At 39.9% G+C, this 16404-nt stretch overlaps 1 protein-coding gene across 8 annotated transcripts in view; it reads right to left on the bottom strand.

Moving 5' to 3' along the window:
* Nucleotides 1-16404, bottom strand: part of PPFIA4 (PTPRF interacting protein alpha 4) — a 110466-nt gene that overhangs the window by 50553 nt on the left and 43509 nt on the right. For 7 of the 8 annotated variants that reach the window (XM_033153142.1, XM_033153141.1, XM_033153140.1 and 4 more), the window contains one exon: nucleotides 299-400. In XM_033153142.1, the coding sequence (XP_033009033.1) occupies nucleotides 299-400 (102 nt within the window). Of the gene's footprint in view, nucleotides 1-298; nucleotides 401-15486; nucleotides 15865-16404 lie in introns of those variants that run through there. The other variant, XM_033153143.1, reaches the window with a different exon arrangement.

The raw sequence follows: 16404 nt of genomic DNA on the forward strand, positions 1-16404 counted from the left end.
CTCACCATTCAATCAAGAATACAAGTCTCCTATCAAACTATTCACTGGGTGGGAAATTCCATAAAAAAGCCTTCTATCCTGTTAAACCTTATTGAGAGGGCAAACTGGATACCTCTGGCAGAGCCAGGAGAACTTGAACTATGCTGGCATACCTTGAGCCTAGATCAAACCAAGTATTTTTATCTATTTGTGTTTGTTTCATAAAATTTATACACAGCTTGTTTAAAAAAAAGCTCCCTTTGAAAGTGGAGGGGGTGTTTCTTTCAAACCAGGCAGCCAACTGGGCTTCTCTACTCACCCTTGTATTATTACGCTCTGCTTTCAGTTCAGATATTTCCTCTTCCCTTTCCAACAGCTGCTCTCGGCATGCATTGAGTTCCCTAGTCAGTGTTGCAAATTCCTGCAAAGCAATCACATTTTTACAATCATGCAGAGCCAGGTTTCCTCAGATTCCCAGCTTTAAGTTAGCTTTTTTAAGAAGCAAAAGAAGCATCTGCATCACATGCACCCAAGAGGATCCCCTTGTATTACCAAAAATGGGCTGTCACACAAAAGAGGACAAAAGTCATCAAAACAACAATCAGAATTAACAACAACAGAAACGTATTACAACTTTTCATTCTGGGACTCCTTGGTGGGCTTTTGTGACAATTCAAAGGTAAGCAAAGGCTCTGTTTAGTGAATTACAGTGGTACCTCGGGTTACGAACTTAATTCGTTCTGCAGGTCCGTTCTTAACCCGAAACCGTACTTAACCTGAGGTGTGCTTTCACTAATGGGACCTCCTACTGCCGCACAATTTCCATTCTCATCCTGGGGCAAAGTTCGCAACCCGAGGTACTACTTCCGGGTTAGTGGAGTTTGTAACCTGAAGTGTTTGTAACCCGAGGTACCACTGTATAATAAATGATATTCAGACTAATATGTCATCTAGCCAGCTTATGTATCTGCAAAGCCAATATCAAAACTGCCACCCCAATGTATTCTAATAAGGCAGTACGGGTTCCACCAGAACTTCTCCCCTGGGTAAGAGCTTCTCACCTGCTCCCCTTTGTTTTTTTAGGGAAAGTATAAACAGCAGGTAAAGCATTTCATTCCAATCAATTAAGGCAGTGCAACATGCCAACAGTCAAGTGTATCTTCTGGACAGAAAACAGCTTGAGATTTACATGCCAGCTGCTGCCATACGTGAATCATAGTAGTGCAGATATACAGTTTTTTGTTTTTGTTCTCCCACATCCAGCAAAATTCAGAATACCCTCTTTAAAAATAAGCAATGTGGGCATCAACTTTTTTAGCAGTAGAACTCAGACATCATAAAACTAAACACAACAAAGAAATTTGCAGGCACTTCTTACTGTTTGCTTTCATATTAGCTTTTGCTTCCATTTTGGACTAATTTCAGCTTCCAAGAGTCCTAAACTTGGAGATCTTTAGGTAGGGTAAAATAGTTTCAATACAAACTATCTCAGTCATGAAGGTGATTGTGTAGAGGAGAATTCCTTGTTTATCTTGGCTCTCTAAAGATCTATGTATTCAGCATCAGATAACTTCTTAGTCAATGTTTCTTTATAGATTATTGATACTTCTGATACACACATACTCCACGCAGCATCCCTAAGAAACTGGTGTGGGTCACACACCGATGAGCCTTGCATTAATTAGAACAAATAAAAGGCTAAACCTGCCTCAAAATACCCTAAGACAGAATGAAGTAGGGCAGTGAGGCAGGTTATTACTTGTCCAATGAGGCCTTAAAAATAGCGGGGGAGAGAAGGCAAGCAAAATGCGAGGGAGATAGTGAAAGATACAGGAAATTGAATGCAGATTTCCAAAGAATAGCAAGGAGAGACAAGAGGGCCTTTCTAAACGAGCAATGCCAAGAAATAGAGGAAAATAACAGAATGGGAAAAACCAGAGATCTGTTCAAGAAAATTGGAGATATGAAAGGAACATTTCGTACAAAGATTACCACAATTAAGGACAAAAGTGGAAAGGACCTAACAGAAGCAGAAGACATCAAGAAGAGGTGGCAAGAATACACAGAGGAACTATACCAGAAAGATATAGAGGTCTCATACACCCCAGGTAGTGTGGTTGCTGACCTTGAGCCAGACATCCTGGAGAGTGAAGTCAAATGGGCCTTAGAAAGCCTTGCTAACAACAAGGCCAGTGGAAGTGATGATATTCCAGCTGAACTATTTAAAATCCTAAAAGATGATGCTGTTAAGGTGCTACACTCAATATGCCAACAAGTTTGGAAAACTCAGCAGTGGCCAGAGGATTGGAGAAGATCAGTTTACATCCCAATCCCAAAGAAGGGCAGTGCCAAAGAATGCTCTAACTACCGCACAATTGCACTCATTTCACACGCTAGCAAGGTTATGCTTAAAATTCTACAAGGCAGGCTTAAGCAGTACGTGGACCGAGAACTCCCAGAAGTGCAAGTTGGATTTCGAAGGGGCAGAGGAACCAGAGACCAAATTGCAAACATGCGCTGGATTATGGAGAAAGCTAGAGAGTTCCAGAAAAACATCTACTTCTGCTTCATTGACTACGCAAAAGCATTTGACTGTGTCGACCACAGCAAACTATGGAAAGCTCTTAAAGAAATGGGAGTGCCTGATCACCTCATCCGTCTCCTGAGAAATCTGTATGTGGGACAAGAAGCTACAGTTAGAACTGGATATGGAATAACTGATTGGTTCAAAATTGGGAAAGGAGTACGACAAGGCTGTATATTTTCTCCCTGCTTATTTAACTTATATGCAGAATTCATCATGCGAAAGGCTGGGCTGGATGAATCCAAAACCGGAATTAAGATTGCCGGAAAAAATATCAACAACCTCAGATATGCTGATGATACAACCTTGATGGCAGAAAGTGAGGAGGAATTGAAGAACCTTTTAATGAGGGTGAAAGAGGAAAGCGCAAAATATGGTCTGAAGCTCAACATCAAAAAAACTAAGATCATGGCCACTGGTCCCATCACCTCCTGGCAAATAGAAGGGGAAGAAATGGAGGCAGTGAGAGATTTCACTTTCTTGGGTTCCATGATCACTGCAGATGGTGACAGCAGTCACGAAATTAGAAGACGCCTGCTTCTTGGGAGAAAAGCAATGACAAACCTAGACAGCATCTTAAAAAGCAAAGACATCACCTTGCCAACAAAGGTCCGTATAGTTAAAGCTATGGTTTTCCCAGTAGTAATGTACGGAAGTGAGAGCTGGACCATCAAGAAGGCTGATCGCCGAAGAATTGATGCTTTTGAATTATGGTGCTGGAGGAGACTCTTGAGAGTCCCATGGACTGCAAGAAGATCAAACCTATCCATTCTCAAGGAAATCGGCCCTGAGTGCTCACTAGAAAGATAGATCCTGAAGTTGAGGCTCCAGTACTTTGGCCACCTCATGAGAAGAGAAGACTCCCTGGAAAAGACCCTGATGTTGGGAAAGATGGAGGGCACAAGGAGAAGGGGACGACAAAGGATGAGATGGTTGGACAGTATTCTCGAAGCTACTGGCATGAGTTTGGCCAGACTGCGGGAGGCAGTGGAGGATAGGCGTGCCTGGCGTGCTCTGGTCCATGGGGTCACGAAGAGTCGGACACGACTGAACGACTGAACAACAACAAATGTTCAATAGATTTTCTCCACCTTTTCTGCTATACCCAATGCCTTGTAGAAATAATTCTAGCAAGTAACAATATCTGAACTATTTAAAACACAAATCCTGTTATTTGCCCTGAGCATTTGGTATGAGGCAGGCTACACATCTAAAAAAAATGGAAGTAAGTCAAAGTATTGTTGTCCCAGCCAGGGAGCAATGTCAAAGGTGCCCATCAATGCAATCTTCACAATTACCATGAAGTAGGCCTATGTTTCCCACAAAAGTATTCCATAACTACTGTTTTGCTTTTTATAACAACAGGGACATATTTGGACTCATTTGTTACAGAAGCTGCTGTGATTATGTCTGTGCTAGGGGTGCAGAGCCTCCCTGGCAACACAAAGATATGCACAACAAAGCAGGTAGTTAAGGAAGGTGGCTAGGGAAATTAAAATAACACTAGACACTTCCCAGCCAGCCAGCCAGCCAGCCCTTCCTCATTGTCCCTTCTCTAAACTAGAGGCCTTACAAAAGTAAATTCCAATTGGTAAATTTTAACAGCTGCAGGGATTACTTCTGAAAGGGCAAGGCTGAACCAAGCAGAGTTCAAAACAGGCAACCAAAATAAGAACTGTGCCGGGAGCCCACCCACCCACTTGATGAAGCATTTGAAATAGCTTGAAGGGAACCGAGTGGGCCTGTCGCTATGTTTCCTGAGCTTCAGAATGCAAACAAGGGAACAGCATTTATGCAGTCATCCTGAATTATCACTGCTTTATAGTTCGGCATACAAATTAAGATACGGTAGTGGTAGGAGAAAAATTCCTGTGTGCATGTTGATTTTTCACTGAGACACTAGAGGCCTAGCTTGAATACACACATATTAGATGTGGCAGTCTGTAAGAGGATTCAGACAAGTTAATGGGAAAGGATCCAATAAGCTTCATGTTAATTTTAATATTCCTGACTTTCAAGAGTAGAAATTAGTCTAAGATTTCATCATCTGCATATGCAGAAAACCAAATTCACAACATTCCAGCATATTTTTAGAGTGACCAAGAAACAGAATCCAGAAAGAAACTATATAAACGAAGGCGCTGGGCTAGATACAGGAGCAGACTTGCATCTCAACGCTGGGTCAGCAGAAGCAGCAGTGGTGTTTGGTCAATGGACATGGGGGACTAGGCTAGTCCCCTAAACGTTCTTGGTAAATTAGACTATTAAAGCCTAGTGCCTCCTTCCCAAAGTCCAGGAAGCTTCTGCCCAGCTTAGGGAGGGAGGTGTTTTCAACCCCTTCCCCAATGGTATTCATGTGCATTTCTTATACAAGTGAATTGAGGCCCACAAGGCACACATGTAGAAAGTATGCAGTATACAATTCCTTTGCAGGCACACACCAATCATCATGACAGGCATTATGCTAGTTATTAATAATAGTGCTTTTAGAGAAGAATTATAGTAGCAAGCTCCATTAGCAGAAACAGGAAGATATAATAGTCTGCTAGAACTGGACTACATGCACTGCAACCATTTTCCAAAATTCATGAGCCATCCCATGAATGGCCTGTCACTAAAACTTAATACATAATTTTATCATCTTTCTTGGAAAGACCCAAGCAGCTTTCATTACCTTTCCAGTGGTTTCCCATCAAGGCATTGATAAATAAAACACTGGATTTTGATGGATCTTGATCATTTTCTGATAACTCTGGAGGAATTACTAGCTAACATGTCTGGAAGTTCTGCCAAAGCAGCCTTCCCCAACCTGGTGCCCTCCAGGTGTTGTTGGACTCCAACTCTAATCAGCCCCAGCCACAGCAACCAATGGTCAGGAATGATATGAATTGTTATCTAGAATAGGCACGTCCAACTCCCAAGAGACTGTGATCTACTCCCAAGATAAAAAAACTGACAGAGTTGTTGGGCTTTTTTGGCGGGGGAGGATTGGCCAGAGTTGTTGACTGATTAGAAGCACACCAGCAATCACTTAACTTAATGCCGCGATCAATCTGGAACACCCCCGCAATTGACCGGTAGATCGCGATCAACCTGTTGTACATGCCTGATCTTAGATCATTGGGAAGAAGGCTCCTGTAGTGGATCTTTAAAATCTGGAGTATCTCATGTTGAAGACATGGTTACTCAACACATGTCATCTCACTAGCGGGTAGTGATGAGTCAGTTGGGAAGGCAACATGAACACAAACGGAGAAAAACCCATGACAAATCTGACCAACCACAAACCTATGTGAAGGCACCTTGCAATGGTGATGGCAATGAACAATACATTCTTTACCACTAACACTTCTGTTCAATGCCATTTAGTAAGCTTCACCTTGTAATACTTCAAATACCTGCGTCCTAAACCATATACAGCATTAAAGGACTAGCAGGCCTTTGTTTTGATCCTGTAAGGCTCTTCTCATGTTCCTGTAACTGTTTTCCCAATACCATCTTGAGGAATCCATGGCATAGGAAAAGCTTGCATCCAGCCTTGACAAATCTAGGAGTAGCAGGTATTTTGAGACATTTTAGAATCCTTTTGAAATGCTAAATCTCTTTTCTTGATTGCGTATAGCAGCAACTGCAGAAACATCCCTAGAATAGTTGTTGATGCAGCTAGCTCTGTGATGTTATGGAGCTAAATTAAAAATGCCCAGATTTCAAAGAAAAAAAAGGAATATAAATTACCCAAAATATTCTCAGACATGATGGGGAATCTTAATATGGTAGACGCATGGAGGTACAAATTCCCCATAAACAAAGAATATACCTTCTTTTCAAACAGGCACCAAACAGCTAGTAGAATAGATGCTATCTGGCTCCCGAAAGAGATGACCTTAAATATTAAAAAAATAGAAATCGGGCCACGAACTTTCTCGGACCACAACCCGGTAACTATGATACTGGATGAAACAAAAAGGGAAAAAAACATGAGATGGAGCCTAAACGTGTTTCTGCTAAACGATGACAAAATCAAAAAAGGAGCTCAAGAACTTATGAAAGAATTCTTCGATTTAAATAATAATGGCGAGGTTGAGTCAAAAATTGTCTGGGATGCTGGGAAGGCTGTGGCGAGGGGTTACTTTATCCAGCAAAATATCATAAATAGAAAAAATAAAGAAAAAAATAAAGCGAGTCTATTGGAGGAAATAAAAGCCAAGGAGAAAAATTTATATAAAACAAGAAAAAAGATTACAGAACATGAATTAAAAATTTTAAGAGCGCAGTATCAAAAAATAATAGAGCAAGAAATGGAACAGCAAATCCAAATTTGGAAATATAGAAACTTCGAATGGGCCAACAAGCCTAGCAAACTTCTAAGCTGGCAAATAAATAAGAGAAGAAATGAAAAGCTAATTAATAAAATCAAATTAGATGGGAAAATTATAAGCAAGTCAGATGAAATTATGAAAGTATTTGAGGAATTTTATAAAGTACTATACCAAAAGGAAATGGTGCAGGAGGAAGACATAGAGAAATTTCTGATGAAACATAAATTACCAAAATTGACCCAGGAAAAAATTGATATGCTGAATAGAGATATAACCCTAACAGAAATTAAGGATGCAATCAAGGACATGAAGAAAGGGAAATCACCAGGGCCGGATGGGCTACCAATAGAGTATTATAAAAATTTGGAGGAGGTATTATCAATGCCATTAAAGGAATTAATGAATAATACTCTTAAGAAAGGGATTATACCAGGGTCTTGGGAAGAGGCATTGATGACGCTTATACCTAAGCAGAATACGGACTTGGAATCCCCGAAAAATTACAGACCCATATCACTATTAAACTGTGATTATAAAATCTTCGCCAAGATATTAGCAAACAGACTGGGTAACATATTGGATGACCTCATTCACAAAGATCAAACGGGCTTTATCAAAGGCAGACAAGCAAAAGAAAATATAAGAAGCATAATAAACATAATGGAGATGTTAGAAAACAACAGAGGGAAACAAGCCGCAGTACTATCTTTGGACGCGGAAAAAGCCTTTGATAGGGTTTCGTGGCAATTTATGAAAAGAGTTCTTAAAGAAATAAATATAGGAGAAAACATCGAGCGAGCAATTAAGGCTATTTATGAGAAGCAGAAAGCGAGACTAATAATTAATCACAAACTGACCAACAATATAAGCATAATGAGAGGGACCCGCCAGGGCTGCCCCCTATCACCACTCTTATTTATAATTGTCTTAGAAACATTGTTAAGAAATATAAGGGAAGACGACAGTGTAAAGGGAGTGGTGATAGGAAAGAAAAGGTACAAGGTCAAGGCATTCGCGGACGACATAATTATTACAACTGAAGATCCGCTAAATAGTATTCCGAATGTTTTGGAGAATATAAAAGAATATGGTAAATTGGCTGGCCTAAAAATAAATTACGATAAAACAAAAATGCTTGTTAAAAATTTAGAGGATGCAGAAAAGAAAGAATTAGAACAACTAACAGGTCTAAAAATATGCAAAAAAATGAAGTATCTGGGCTTTCAAATTTCAACCAATAGTTTAGATTTGGCAAAAGAAAATTATGGAGAAAAATGGAAAGAAATTAGGAAAAATTTGGAATTATGGTCAAAGCTTAAAATCTCATTATTAGGAAGAATATCTTTGGTAAAAATGGGGGTTTTGTCCAAAATGATTTACCTTTTTCAGAATCTGCCACTATTGGGGGGCACAGGGTACTTTAAAGAATGGAAGAGAGATCTTACTAGGTTTATTTGGAATGGTAAGAAGCCGCGAATTAAATATAAAAATTTGATTGACTGTAGAGAAAGAGGGGGGTTCGGGCTTCCGGACTTAGAGTTATATCATGACGCGGCGGCTTTGTATTGGATTAAAGATTGGATTGAGCTAAAAAATAATGACCTGTTAGATTTGGAGAGTGACGGTTTAGGATTTGGTTGGCATTGGTACATCATGAAAGATAAAATTAACAGAAAAAATGTTTTCATGAATAATATAATTAGAAGGTCTCTGTTTGCAGTATGGTCCAAATATAGAAGATTTTTTGAATTAAAAACACCATGGTGGCTTTCCCCACTAGAGATTATATCAGTCAAAAAGAGGAATATGGATCCAATTTGGCCAACTTATAAAGAAATCTTGGAAAAAAAAGATGAGGAATTGAAATTAAAAGACTATGAAGCAATTAAAACTTACCTCACTAGCTGGCTCCAATATTTTCAAATAAATCAAAGATTCCAACAGGATATCAAAATTGGATTTGACAAGGGAAAATCAAAACTAGAAGAAATTTTATTTGAAAAAAAAAAGATTATATAAAGAATTTCTACCATGTACTGCTAAAGTGGGAGACAGAGGAAGAACAAGTAAAAGAGGTGATGATACGCTGGGCACAAGATGTGGGAAAGCCAATCATGATGGAAAGATGGGAAAATTTGTGGAAAAGAGATAGTAAACTAACCCCAAACTATGATATTAAAGAGAATGTGTTAAAAATGCAATACAGATGGTACCTGACACCCGTCAAGATGGCAAAAATTTACAAAAATGTTACCAATCAATGTTGGCGATGTAAAAAGGAAGTGGGGACCTACATACACATGTGGTGGTTATGTAAGGACATCAAAGTATTCTGGGAGATGGTATATAACGAATTAAAGAAAATGGTAAAATACCCTTTTAAGAAGACCGTGGAAACATTCCTTCTAGGAATGGTAGATAAGGAGTTCCAGCCCAAAGACAGACATATAATTATGTATGCCACTGTCTCAGCGAGGCTTCTAATAGCAAAAAATTGGAAGTCCCCAATCATACCGAAAAAAGAGGATTGGCAAGTAAAATTGTTAACTTACTACAACTTGGCAATAAAATATGAAGAAATAAAAGGAATAAGTATAATAGAAAGAGAGACCAATTGGAAATTACTTAAGGAATACTTTAAATTATATGTGGAAAGAGCCGACCTCTTGATGAAATATTAAAAGATCCAAAAGGTCCAAAGGTGAGACAAAAAAAAGGATCATGAATGGACAAAGACTATGCAGTTAGACGTTAAAGCGACTTACAAGCACGAATGGGTATGCTGAGAAGTAAAGGGAGGGGAGGGAGGGTAGAGCAGAGGGAGGGGGAGGGTTCTGTTTCTTTTTTTTCCATTCAAAGCAATCTTGGATATGTACATTGTTGTTTTTCTTTTTTTTTCTCAAGAAATGCATTTGTATTATGCTAAAATGAAATAAAGTTTACCATAAAAAAAAAAATAAAAAAATAAAAAAAAATGCCCTGTGTTTTGCCAGCTAGCAAATGACTGTGAAATGTCATAGGGGAGGGGGGTAGGCTGAAATAAGAGATTTTCGCTCCATCCTCCATCATTCTCCCCATCCCTTCAACTCAGCTCTATCCTGCCCTCAACACAACCTAGAACTCTTACCAGGATTCTCTTCTTTATGCCCATCCAATACGTCCTGGTTCTCATTCTCTTTATCCCCTACCCTTTTGTTGCATCCCTCTGGCACTCCCACCACGACCCTTGGCATTCTCCCCTGAACACTGCCCCAACTATTCCCTTCAATCCCTTCTCTTCTCCAGCAACATGTTGGTGCTCAAATCTTCCCTCCCCACTCAAATGCAGTGTTTTACATTTCCTCCCTGGTGACACCACGCATACTATACCTGTATATAAACCATACTCCTTCCTGCATAACCATATCCTGGTTTCTGTTTCTTTAAGTGTGATGGAATGTTGCATGCTTGCTTTTAAGATTTAGTCTAACAGACAGACAAACATGTCCCCTAACTGATCAATATCCCATCTTGTATCATCTTAATTTCTGGTAATGTGAAGTCTTCTTGTGAACTGGGAGGGGAAGAGGAGAAAGAAAGAAAAACGTTTTCACACCTTTTTTCTGAAGTCAAAATCTGGTAAGGATGTATACACAAAGGGATTAAGGCAAGTGACAAATTTTACTTCAAACTCTTTCTCTGGGCCTTGCATGGCAACAGAAAGACTGTGCAACTTGTATGTTTAAACTGTCAAAGAGTAGTTCATGACAAATTTCCTGTAACCAAAATGAAAATTGCCCTAATCATCAACCTTGTGAACAGACACTAGTGCATGTAGAGCATCTGACTCGTACTTTACTTTTTTGCTAAAAATTTTTTTCTTTTTTTTCTTTTTCTTTTTTAGTTAAATAAACATTTCCTTAAATTCAGTTGCATTTATCTTTAGGTTCAAGAGACTGCACCGCCACCTTTAGGAATGTTACTTGCTACTGATTGCCTTCATGCCTGAAAATGAGCTTTGTGCTAGAAGTGGTAAAAGAGTTGGACCAGGACCTTACTATGATATGTCACATAGTGGACTTACTCAAAATATAAAATGTAAGTTACAAAATTTAAAAAGTGATTAAAAAAATTAATATAATTTTTTAAAAATATATTATTTAATATTTATAAGAGCTACAACAAAATGTATATCAAACAAAATTAGAGGGGGGACTCTCAAACATTAAATGGGGCTGAAAACATTACTGTATATACTTGAGTATAAGCCTAGTTTTTCAGCACATTTTTTGTGCTGAAAAAGCTGCCCTCGGCTTATACTCGAGTGAGGCGGGCGGTGGGGGCGGCGAGAAAGAAGCCCTTTCTCTCCGCTCGTGCCACCACCCGCTCTCCCCAGCCAACCATTCCTTAAGAAGTGTACAAGAACGGCGGTTCTTTACTCTCCCCAGGCAGCTTGTTCCATTCCTGAACTGCTCACATAAATGCAAACTTGGCAAAGGAAGAAGAGGAAGGAGCAGCCCAAAGGGCTGCTTTCGGGCTGCTCGTTCCTCCTCCTCCTCCACAGCAGCAAAGGTGAACAGGCTTATACTCGAGTCAATAAGCTTTCCCAGGTTTTTGTAGGAAAATTAGGTGCCTCGGTTTATATTCAGGTCGGCTTATACTCGGGTATATACGGTATTTATACTTTACACCAAATGTTTTTCAAGAGTACTGGTTGCACATTTCATTTTTTGTCAAAGTGTGAGTGCGGCCAGTTGCAGTCCTAGGTTCAAGGTTTGTTAGAACTTGTGCTCGCCCCACCTTAAGTACATCCTGACTAGATGGGTAAACAAATAATGATGCTGGCCCTGGTGGGTGTAAGGAGGTCACAGTTGCTTCTTCACTTTCATAGTCCACCAACAGTATATACCAGTAAGTTAAGCAACATGTTTTATTGTATTCACAGGTCACGTATCTCAGCCATATCCAGAGATTTTGTACCTCCTTCAATGTCAAACTTCTCACTCTCATTGCTAAAAAAGTATACATTGATCACAATTTCTGTTGGACTGGATGTAGCAATGAAATCCTTGTGTTCCCCTGATCACTTTCACTCTTTCAAAGCGTCTTTCAGGAACATTTCTTCTTTTCTGTACTCCTCATTTGTTGAAAATAAGAACTAGATAGAAGGGATGTTATCTCAACACCAGTTAAACAGTTCCAGCCGTGTCATAATTTTGTTTGATATGTATTTTGTTGTGCTTCATGAAATAAAGTACTAACAAAAATTCTTTCAAAGCATTAATTCTATCACTCAGCTTTGGAACACATTTTTAAAAGAAAAGCCTGACTACTTTTTCAGACACCTTTTAATTAAATAACTTTATAAAGAAATGCCTGATGCAACTAATATTATGGTTGTGGCCTTGTTTATTCTGTTATATTTTACTTTGAGAAGACCCATTTATCCTAAATAGAACCAAGTAAGGCAGACATGTATGTACAATTTTTTTTTTTTTTGTAATGTGATCCCATTGAGATCCCAAGATGAAATTGTGCAGGTAACTCTTAGAAATATTAAATGATCAATACAATTTTTGGAATTTTTAAATCATATTAATTTTTTAGATCACTTTAAAATTTTGTAACTTAAATTTAAAATTTAGAGTAAGTTCATCATGTGACATATATTAAGGCCCATGAAGTTCTGAAGAGATTGGTGTTTTAGGTCTTGACATATCTCAATCCTGGGCTAAGCTTTTAAGGTTTTCGTGTAGGTCTGGGAAGGCCAAAATTGTCAATTTTTTGAAATTTCAAACTCTCATAACTCAAAAAATGGGATGAGATAAAAAATTAAAATTTTAGATTTAAATTTTAGATTTGATCATTCAGCACGTGTACAAAACGTGAAGAAAACTGGATGACATGAGGTTTTAAAAGTTGGATCACTTGATATGGAATGATCCCATTGAGGAAGAATGTCTCTACAGTATCCCCAGGCAGGATGTTCTAATCACCCAACGTAGAAGCAAGAAAACAAAAAGGCTGCAGCTTTTAGAGATTAACTGGTTTATTATGGCATGAGCTTTCATTCAACTAGATCAAGATTTGGGGGATTTATTCTAATGTTAAGTTAAATACTACCTTTCAGTCCTACGCTGCCTAGTCACTTTGAAACCAGGTTAGAAGATGGTTGTCTTGTGGACAAGTTTAACAAGTCCTTCATCCTCAAGTTACCGAAATCCCTTATAAGCTTATACTTTTTCCAACAGACATTTTAGATTAGACCTTGCCAGACCTTTTTCTCTCAACCCTTGAATGGTAAATTGCATAGCCATAAGCTTTCCAGATTAGGCAGGGACACCTATAAATGGATTAGAAAGTGAAACACAGATGCCTAATCTTGGCTCAATTAAGAACTCTTAAAAACTTAAGACCACTGAGAAACGTCAGAAGACACCAAATGCGATTGTTCAAGTATTCAAAAGCTAGGAATTATGGATGCATTTTATATCAGAGATTAAAAACCTATACTTGCTTCTAGTTTGCTTCCCAGTGTAGCTGAAAGTATCAAGTTTAATTTTAAAGCCCTATGTGGATCTGGCACAGACTACCTTAAGGGGTATCTGTCACACCTCAACTGTTTGAGCAAAAACGAAAGAACTTGTGATTTTAAATGTTAAGAGCATATCAATTATGTAAAGTGATTTTATTAATATCGGAAGAGCCAAACACAGTAATGACTGAGAATGTGGAACATTTTTTTCAGATGCAAGGACAATTCTTCTTTTCCCTACTGATTTGCCTCAGAGTTCAAGGAATGAATTGAGTCCATTTAGGATACAAGTCACATTTTGGCATCTAATTGGAATAACTGTTGGTGCCAGACATAGTGGATCAAAACAGATACAGAAGCAATCAGTGTTATTAACTGCATCACAGATAATAATTAGTCCAATGTGCACATAGGAGAATTTTAAAGAAGAAGAAAAATGTCCAAATGAATCAGTATTGGACTTAAGGAACCCATCTCCTGATGGATCAGACCAAAGGCCTATCTAGTCCAGCATTGTGCTTCCCACATTACACAGACAGATACTCAGGGGAAGACCACAAGCAGGACACAAGGGCAACAGCTCTTTTCCATGGTTATTCCCCAGCAACTGGTATTCAGATGTCTGCTGGCTCTGTGCAGGCTGCTTGTAGCCGCTATGACTAGTTTTATTGTAAATGAATTGGTCTAATTCCCTTTTAAAAGATTGGTTTTTCCTACAATCCTATGACAATTGCCCACTGTCAGGGGAAAAGCCACTAGGTCGGGCTAGAAAATGACAAGGTGTAAGGTAGACCATTATGTAAACAGTCACCTTTCTGAGAGATATCAGGGGAGAATAAAAATGAGACTGTCAGGTGCAATCCATGATGCTAATCACAGCCTAATTCCAAAACTAGTCAAGCATATAGAGCAGGTAAAGAGACTGTATTATTCCTCTTGGGCATATCCAATAGATGCCCAGGATGGTCACAGGAAAATAAATGCAAATACGTTGCAGCAGCAACACTGGCCGTGCTCCTGAAGGAAAATGTATTGTCTGTTCACAGGCTGCCTGAGAGGTATGCATACATAAAGACACAAATGAAAGGAAGGAGTAGGCAGGTTTGAGGGTGGAAAACAAAATTTCACACATTTTTTGATAGGTGTGATTTTTTAGGTATCAGTCCCACATGCATGCCATGCATTTTGTCCACTTCCATGGTGCTACCAATCAAAATTCTAGGAGTCTGGTGACTATAGACTCCCTGGGATTTTTTCTGCCCTCACAGTGGGCTTGGCGAAGTGCCTTTGGGGCTATGGCAATTAGTTCCAAAAAAGGTAAACCACCTATGGTCCACCAGGAAAGAAAAACTTCAGCCCTTTGTAAGTATGACCCTAGTTCACATGGACCCTTCAAAATAGAGCAAAGATCTAGCCATTTTACCATGATGCACAGTTATACTTTGGCATTTCCCACTTCTAAATTCCAAACCTGCAGGTCTCTGTTTGTTCAAGCATGTTAAGGTAAACAGAGCACTATAAACCAGAAGCTCCCAAAGGTCAACTGCTCTTTTGTTTGTACTCAATGAACTTTCAGCTTGGTAGGAAATATCTTCTCCCTGCAACTCTCTAGGAAATATTATTTGTCTTATCTGTCAGGGGAATCACCTGATAGCCCTAACTGTGCCCAATACTCTTTTTCCCAGTGCTTTTTTCTGGGGGAATGTGGGGGGGGGACATACCCCTAAACATTTTGTGAATCTAAGTTTGGCCTTATTGAGGAGCAGTATTTCAATATGAATAGGGAAGTGAGAGTACCCCTAAACAATTTACGGGGCGGGGGACACTGCTCTTTCCCCCTTTCCCCCTCAAGACATTTGGAGTAGCCTATAGCACTGATTCTTCCATTTCTTAACAGAAACAAATATGAACAGAAGTTCATGCCTATAGGCAACACAACTCCTGAAAGAAGTAGAACTAGAAGAAAAGCAGCTGTTTGTGGAGGTTCAGATAGGCCTCAACACTTGCTTTAAGAGCCTGGAGTATTACCATCTACCAAGAAAAGGTGAAAAGCTATGGTGGGCAGACACTGCAATGGGTATCCCGCTTACCTGATACATGTACATGCTGAAATTAATGCCATTGGACAGATGGATGGTTATGGACTTGTTCCCTGTATTCATGCTGGGGAATCATAGCCAGCTTGATCTGTAAATCCATGGCTCTGCCAGGCCGAGGGGAGAACAGCAACTAAATCCAGAGATGAAGGGTAGAGGCAGCCTAAGTTCCATGTCCTGCTGCAGACCCTGGTGCCTGAGGTTCAAACCAGCAGGAAGTTGCTTCTTGCAGAATCTGTCTGTCCGGGAGGAGGAGGAGAACTGGGCACTGGAATAGTGTCAGCAAAGCGCTTGTCAAGAGGAGGCATTTGGAGCTCACGGAAATTCCCCATCTGCTGCCTGTGCTAATCACATCCCTTTTCAAGATCCAGGGGAGGCAGCAGTGCGACTTGGTAAGGGAGGCAAAAATGCTACAAGCAGAAGCTGGGAGCCGGGAGAGCCAGCAGCCTCCCCCAGAGGATCTCACAGATGCACAAAGTCCCTTTGCAATGACCTAGTTTGCTCTGCATTGCTTGCATGTTCCCTATACAGAACGTCGGAGGGAGAGGAATTGAAGCAAGAGCAGAGAGTAAATCCGCATAGCCCCTTAATCCAAGCGGCTGCAGAGCCCGAGAGGCGTAACCCTCCCTTGGCTGACCTGGCATGCTCTCTGCCCAGCTGCTCAACATGGATGAGTGCAGACACCAGAGCTGTGGCTCTCAATCCAAGACGTGGGCATTGAGCATGTGAGGCCACAAAGGGGCGTGTGCCTGAAAATCAGCTACGGCAGAGCCCATTTAGGGCCAGGGTACCTTTTGACCAGCTTGGAATTTATTGGATCTGGCTGACCCAACTGGGAATTTGCCAAGGGCAGAAGGTCACTCAGCTCAGTGAGGAAGCAGAAAGACCAAAATGTGTCAAGGCCAGAAGGTG

Source organism: Lacerta agilis, chromosome 6 (genome assembly GCF_009819535.1).
Source record: "Lacerta agilis isolate rLacAgi1 chromosome 6, rLacAgi1.pri, whole genome shotgun sequence".
Classification (NCBI taxonomy): Eukaryota; Metazoa; Chordata; class Lepidosauria; order Squamata; family Lacertidae; genus Lacerta; species Lacerta agilis.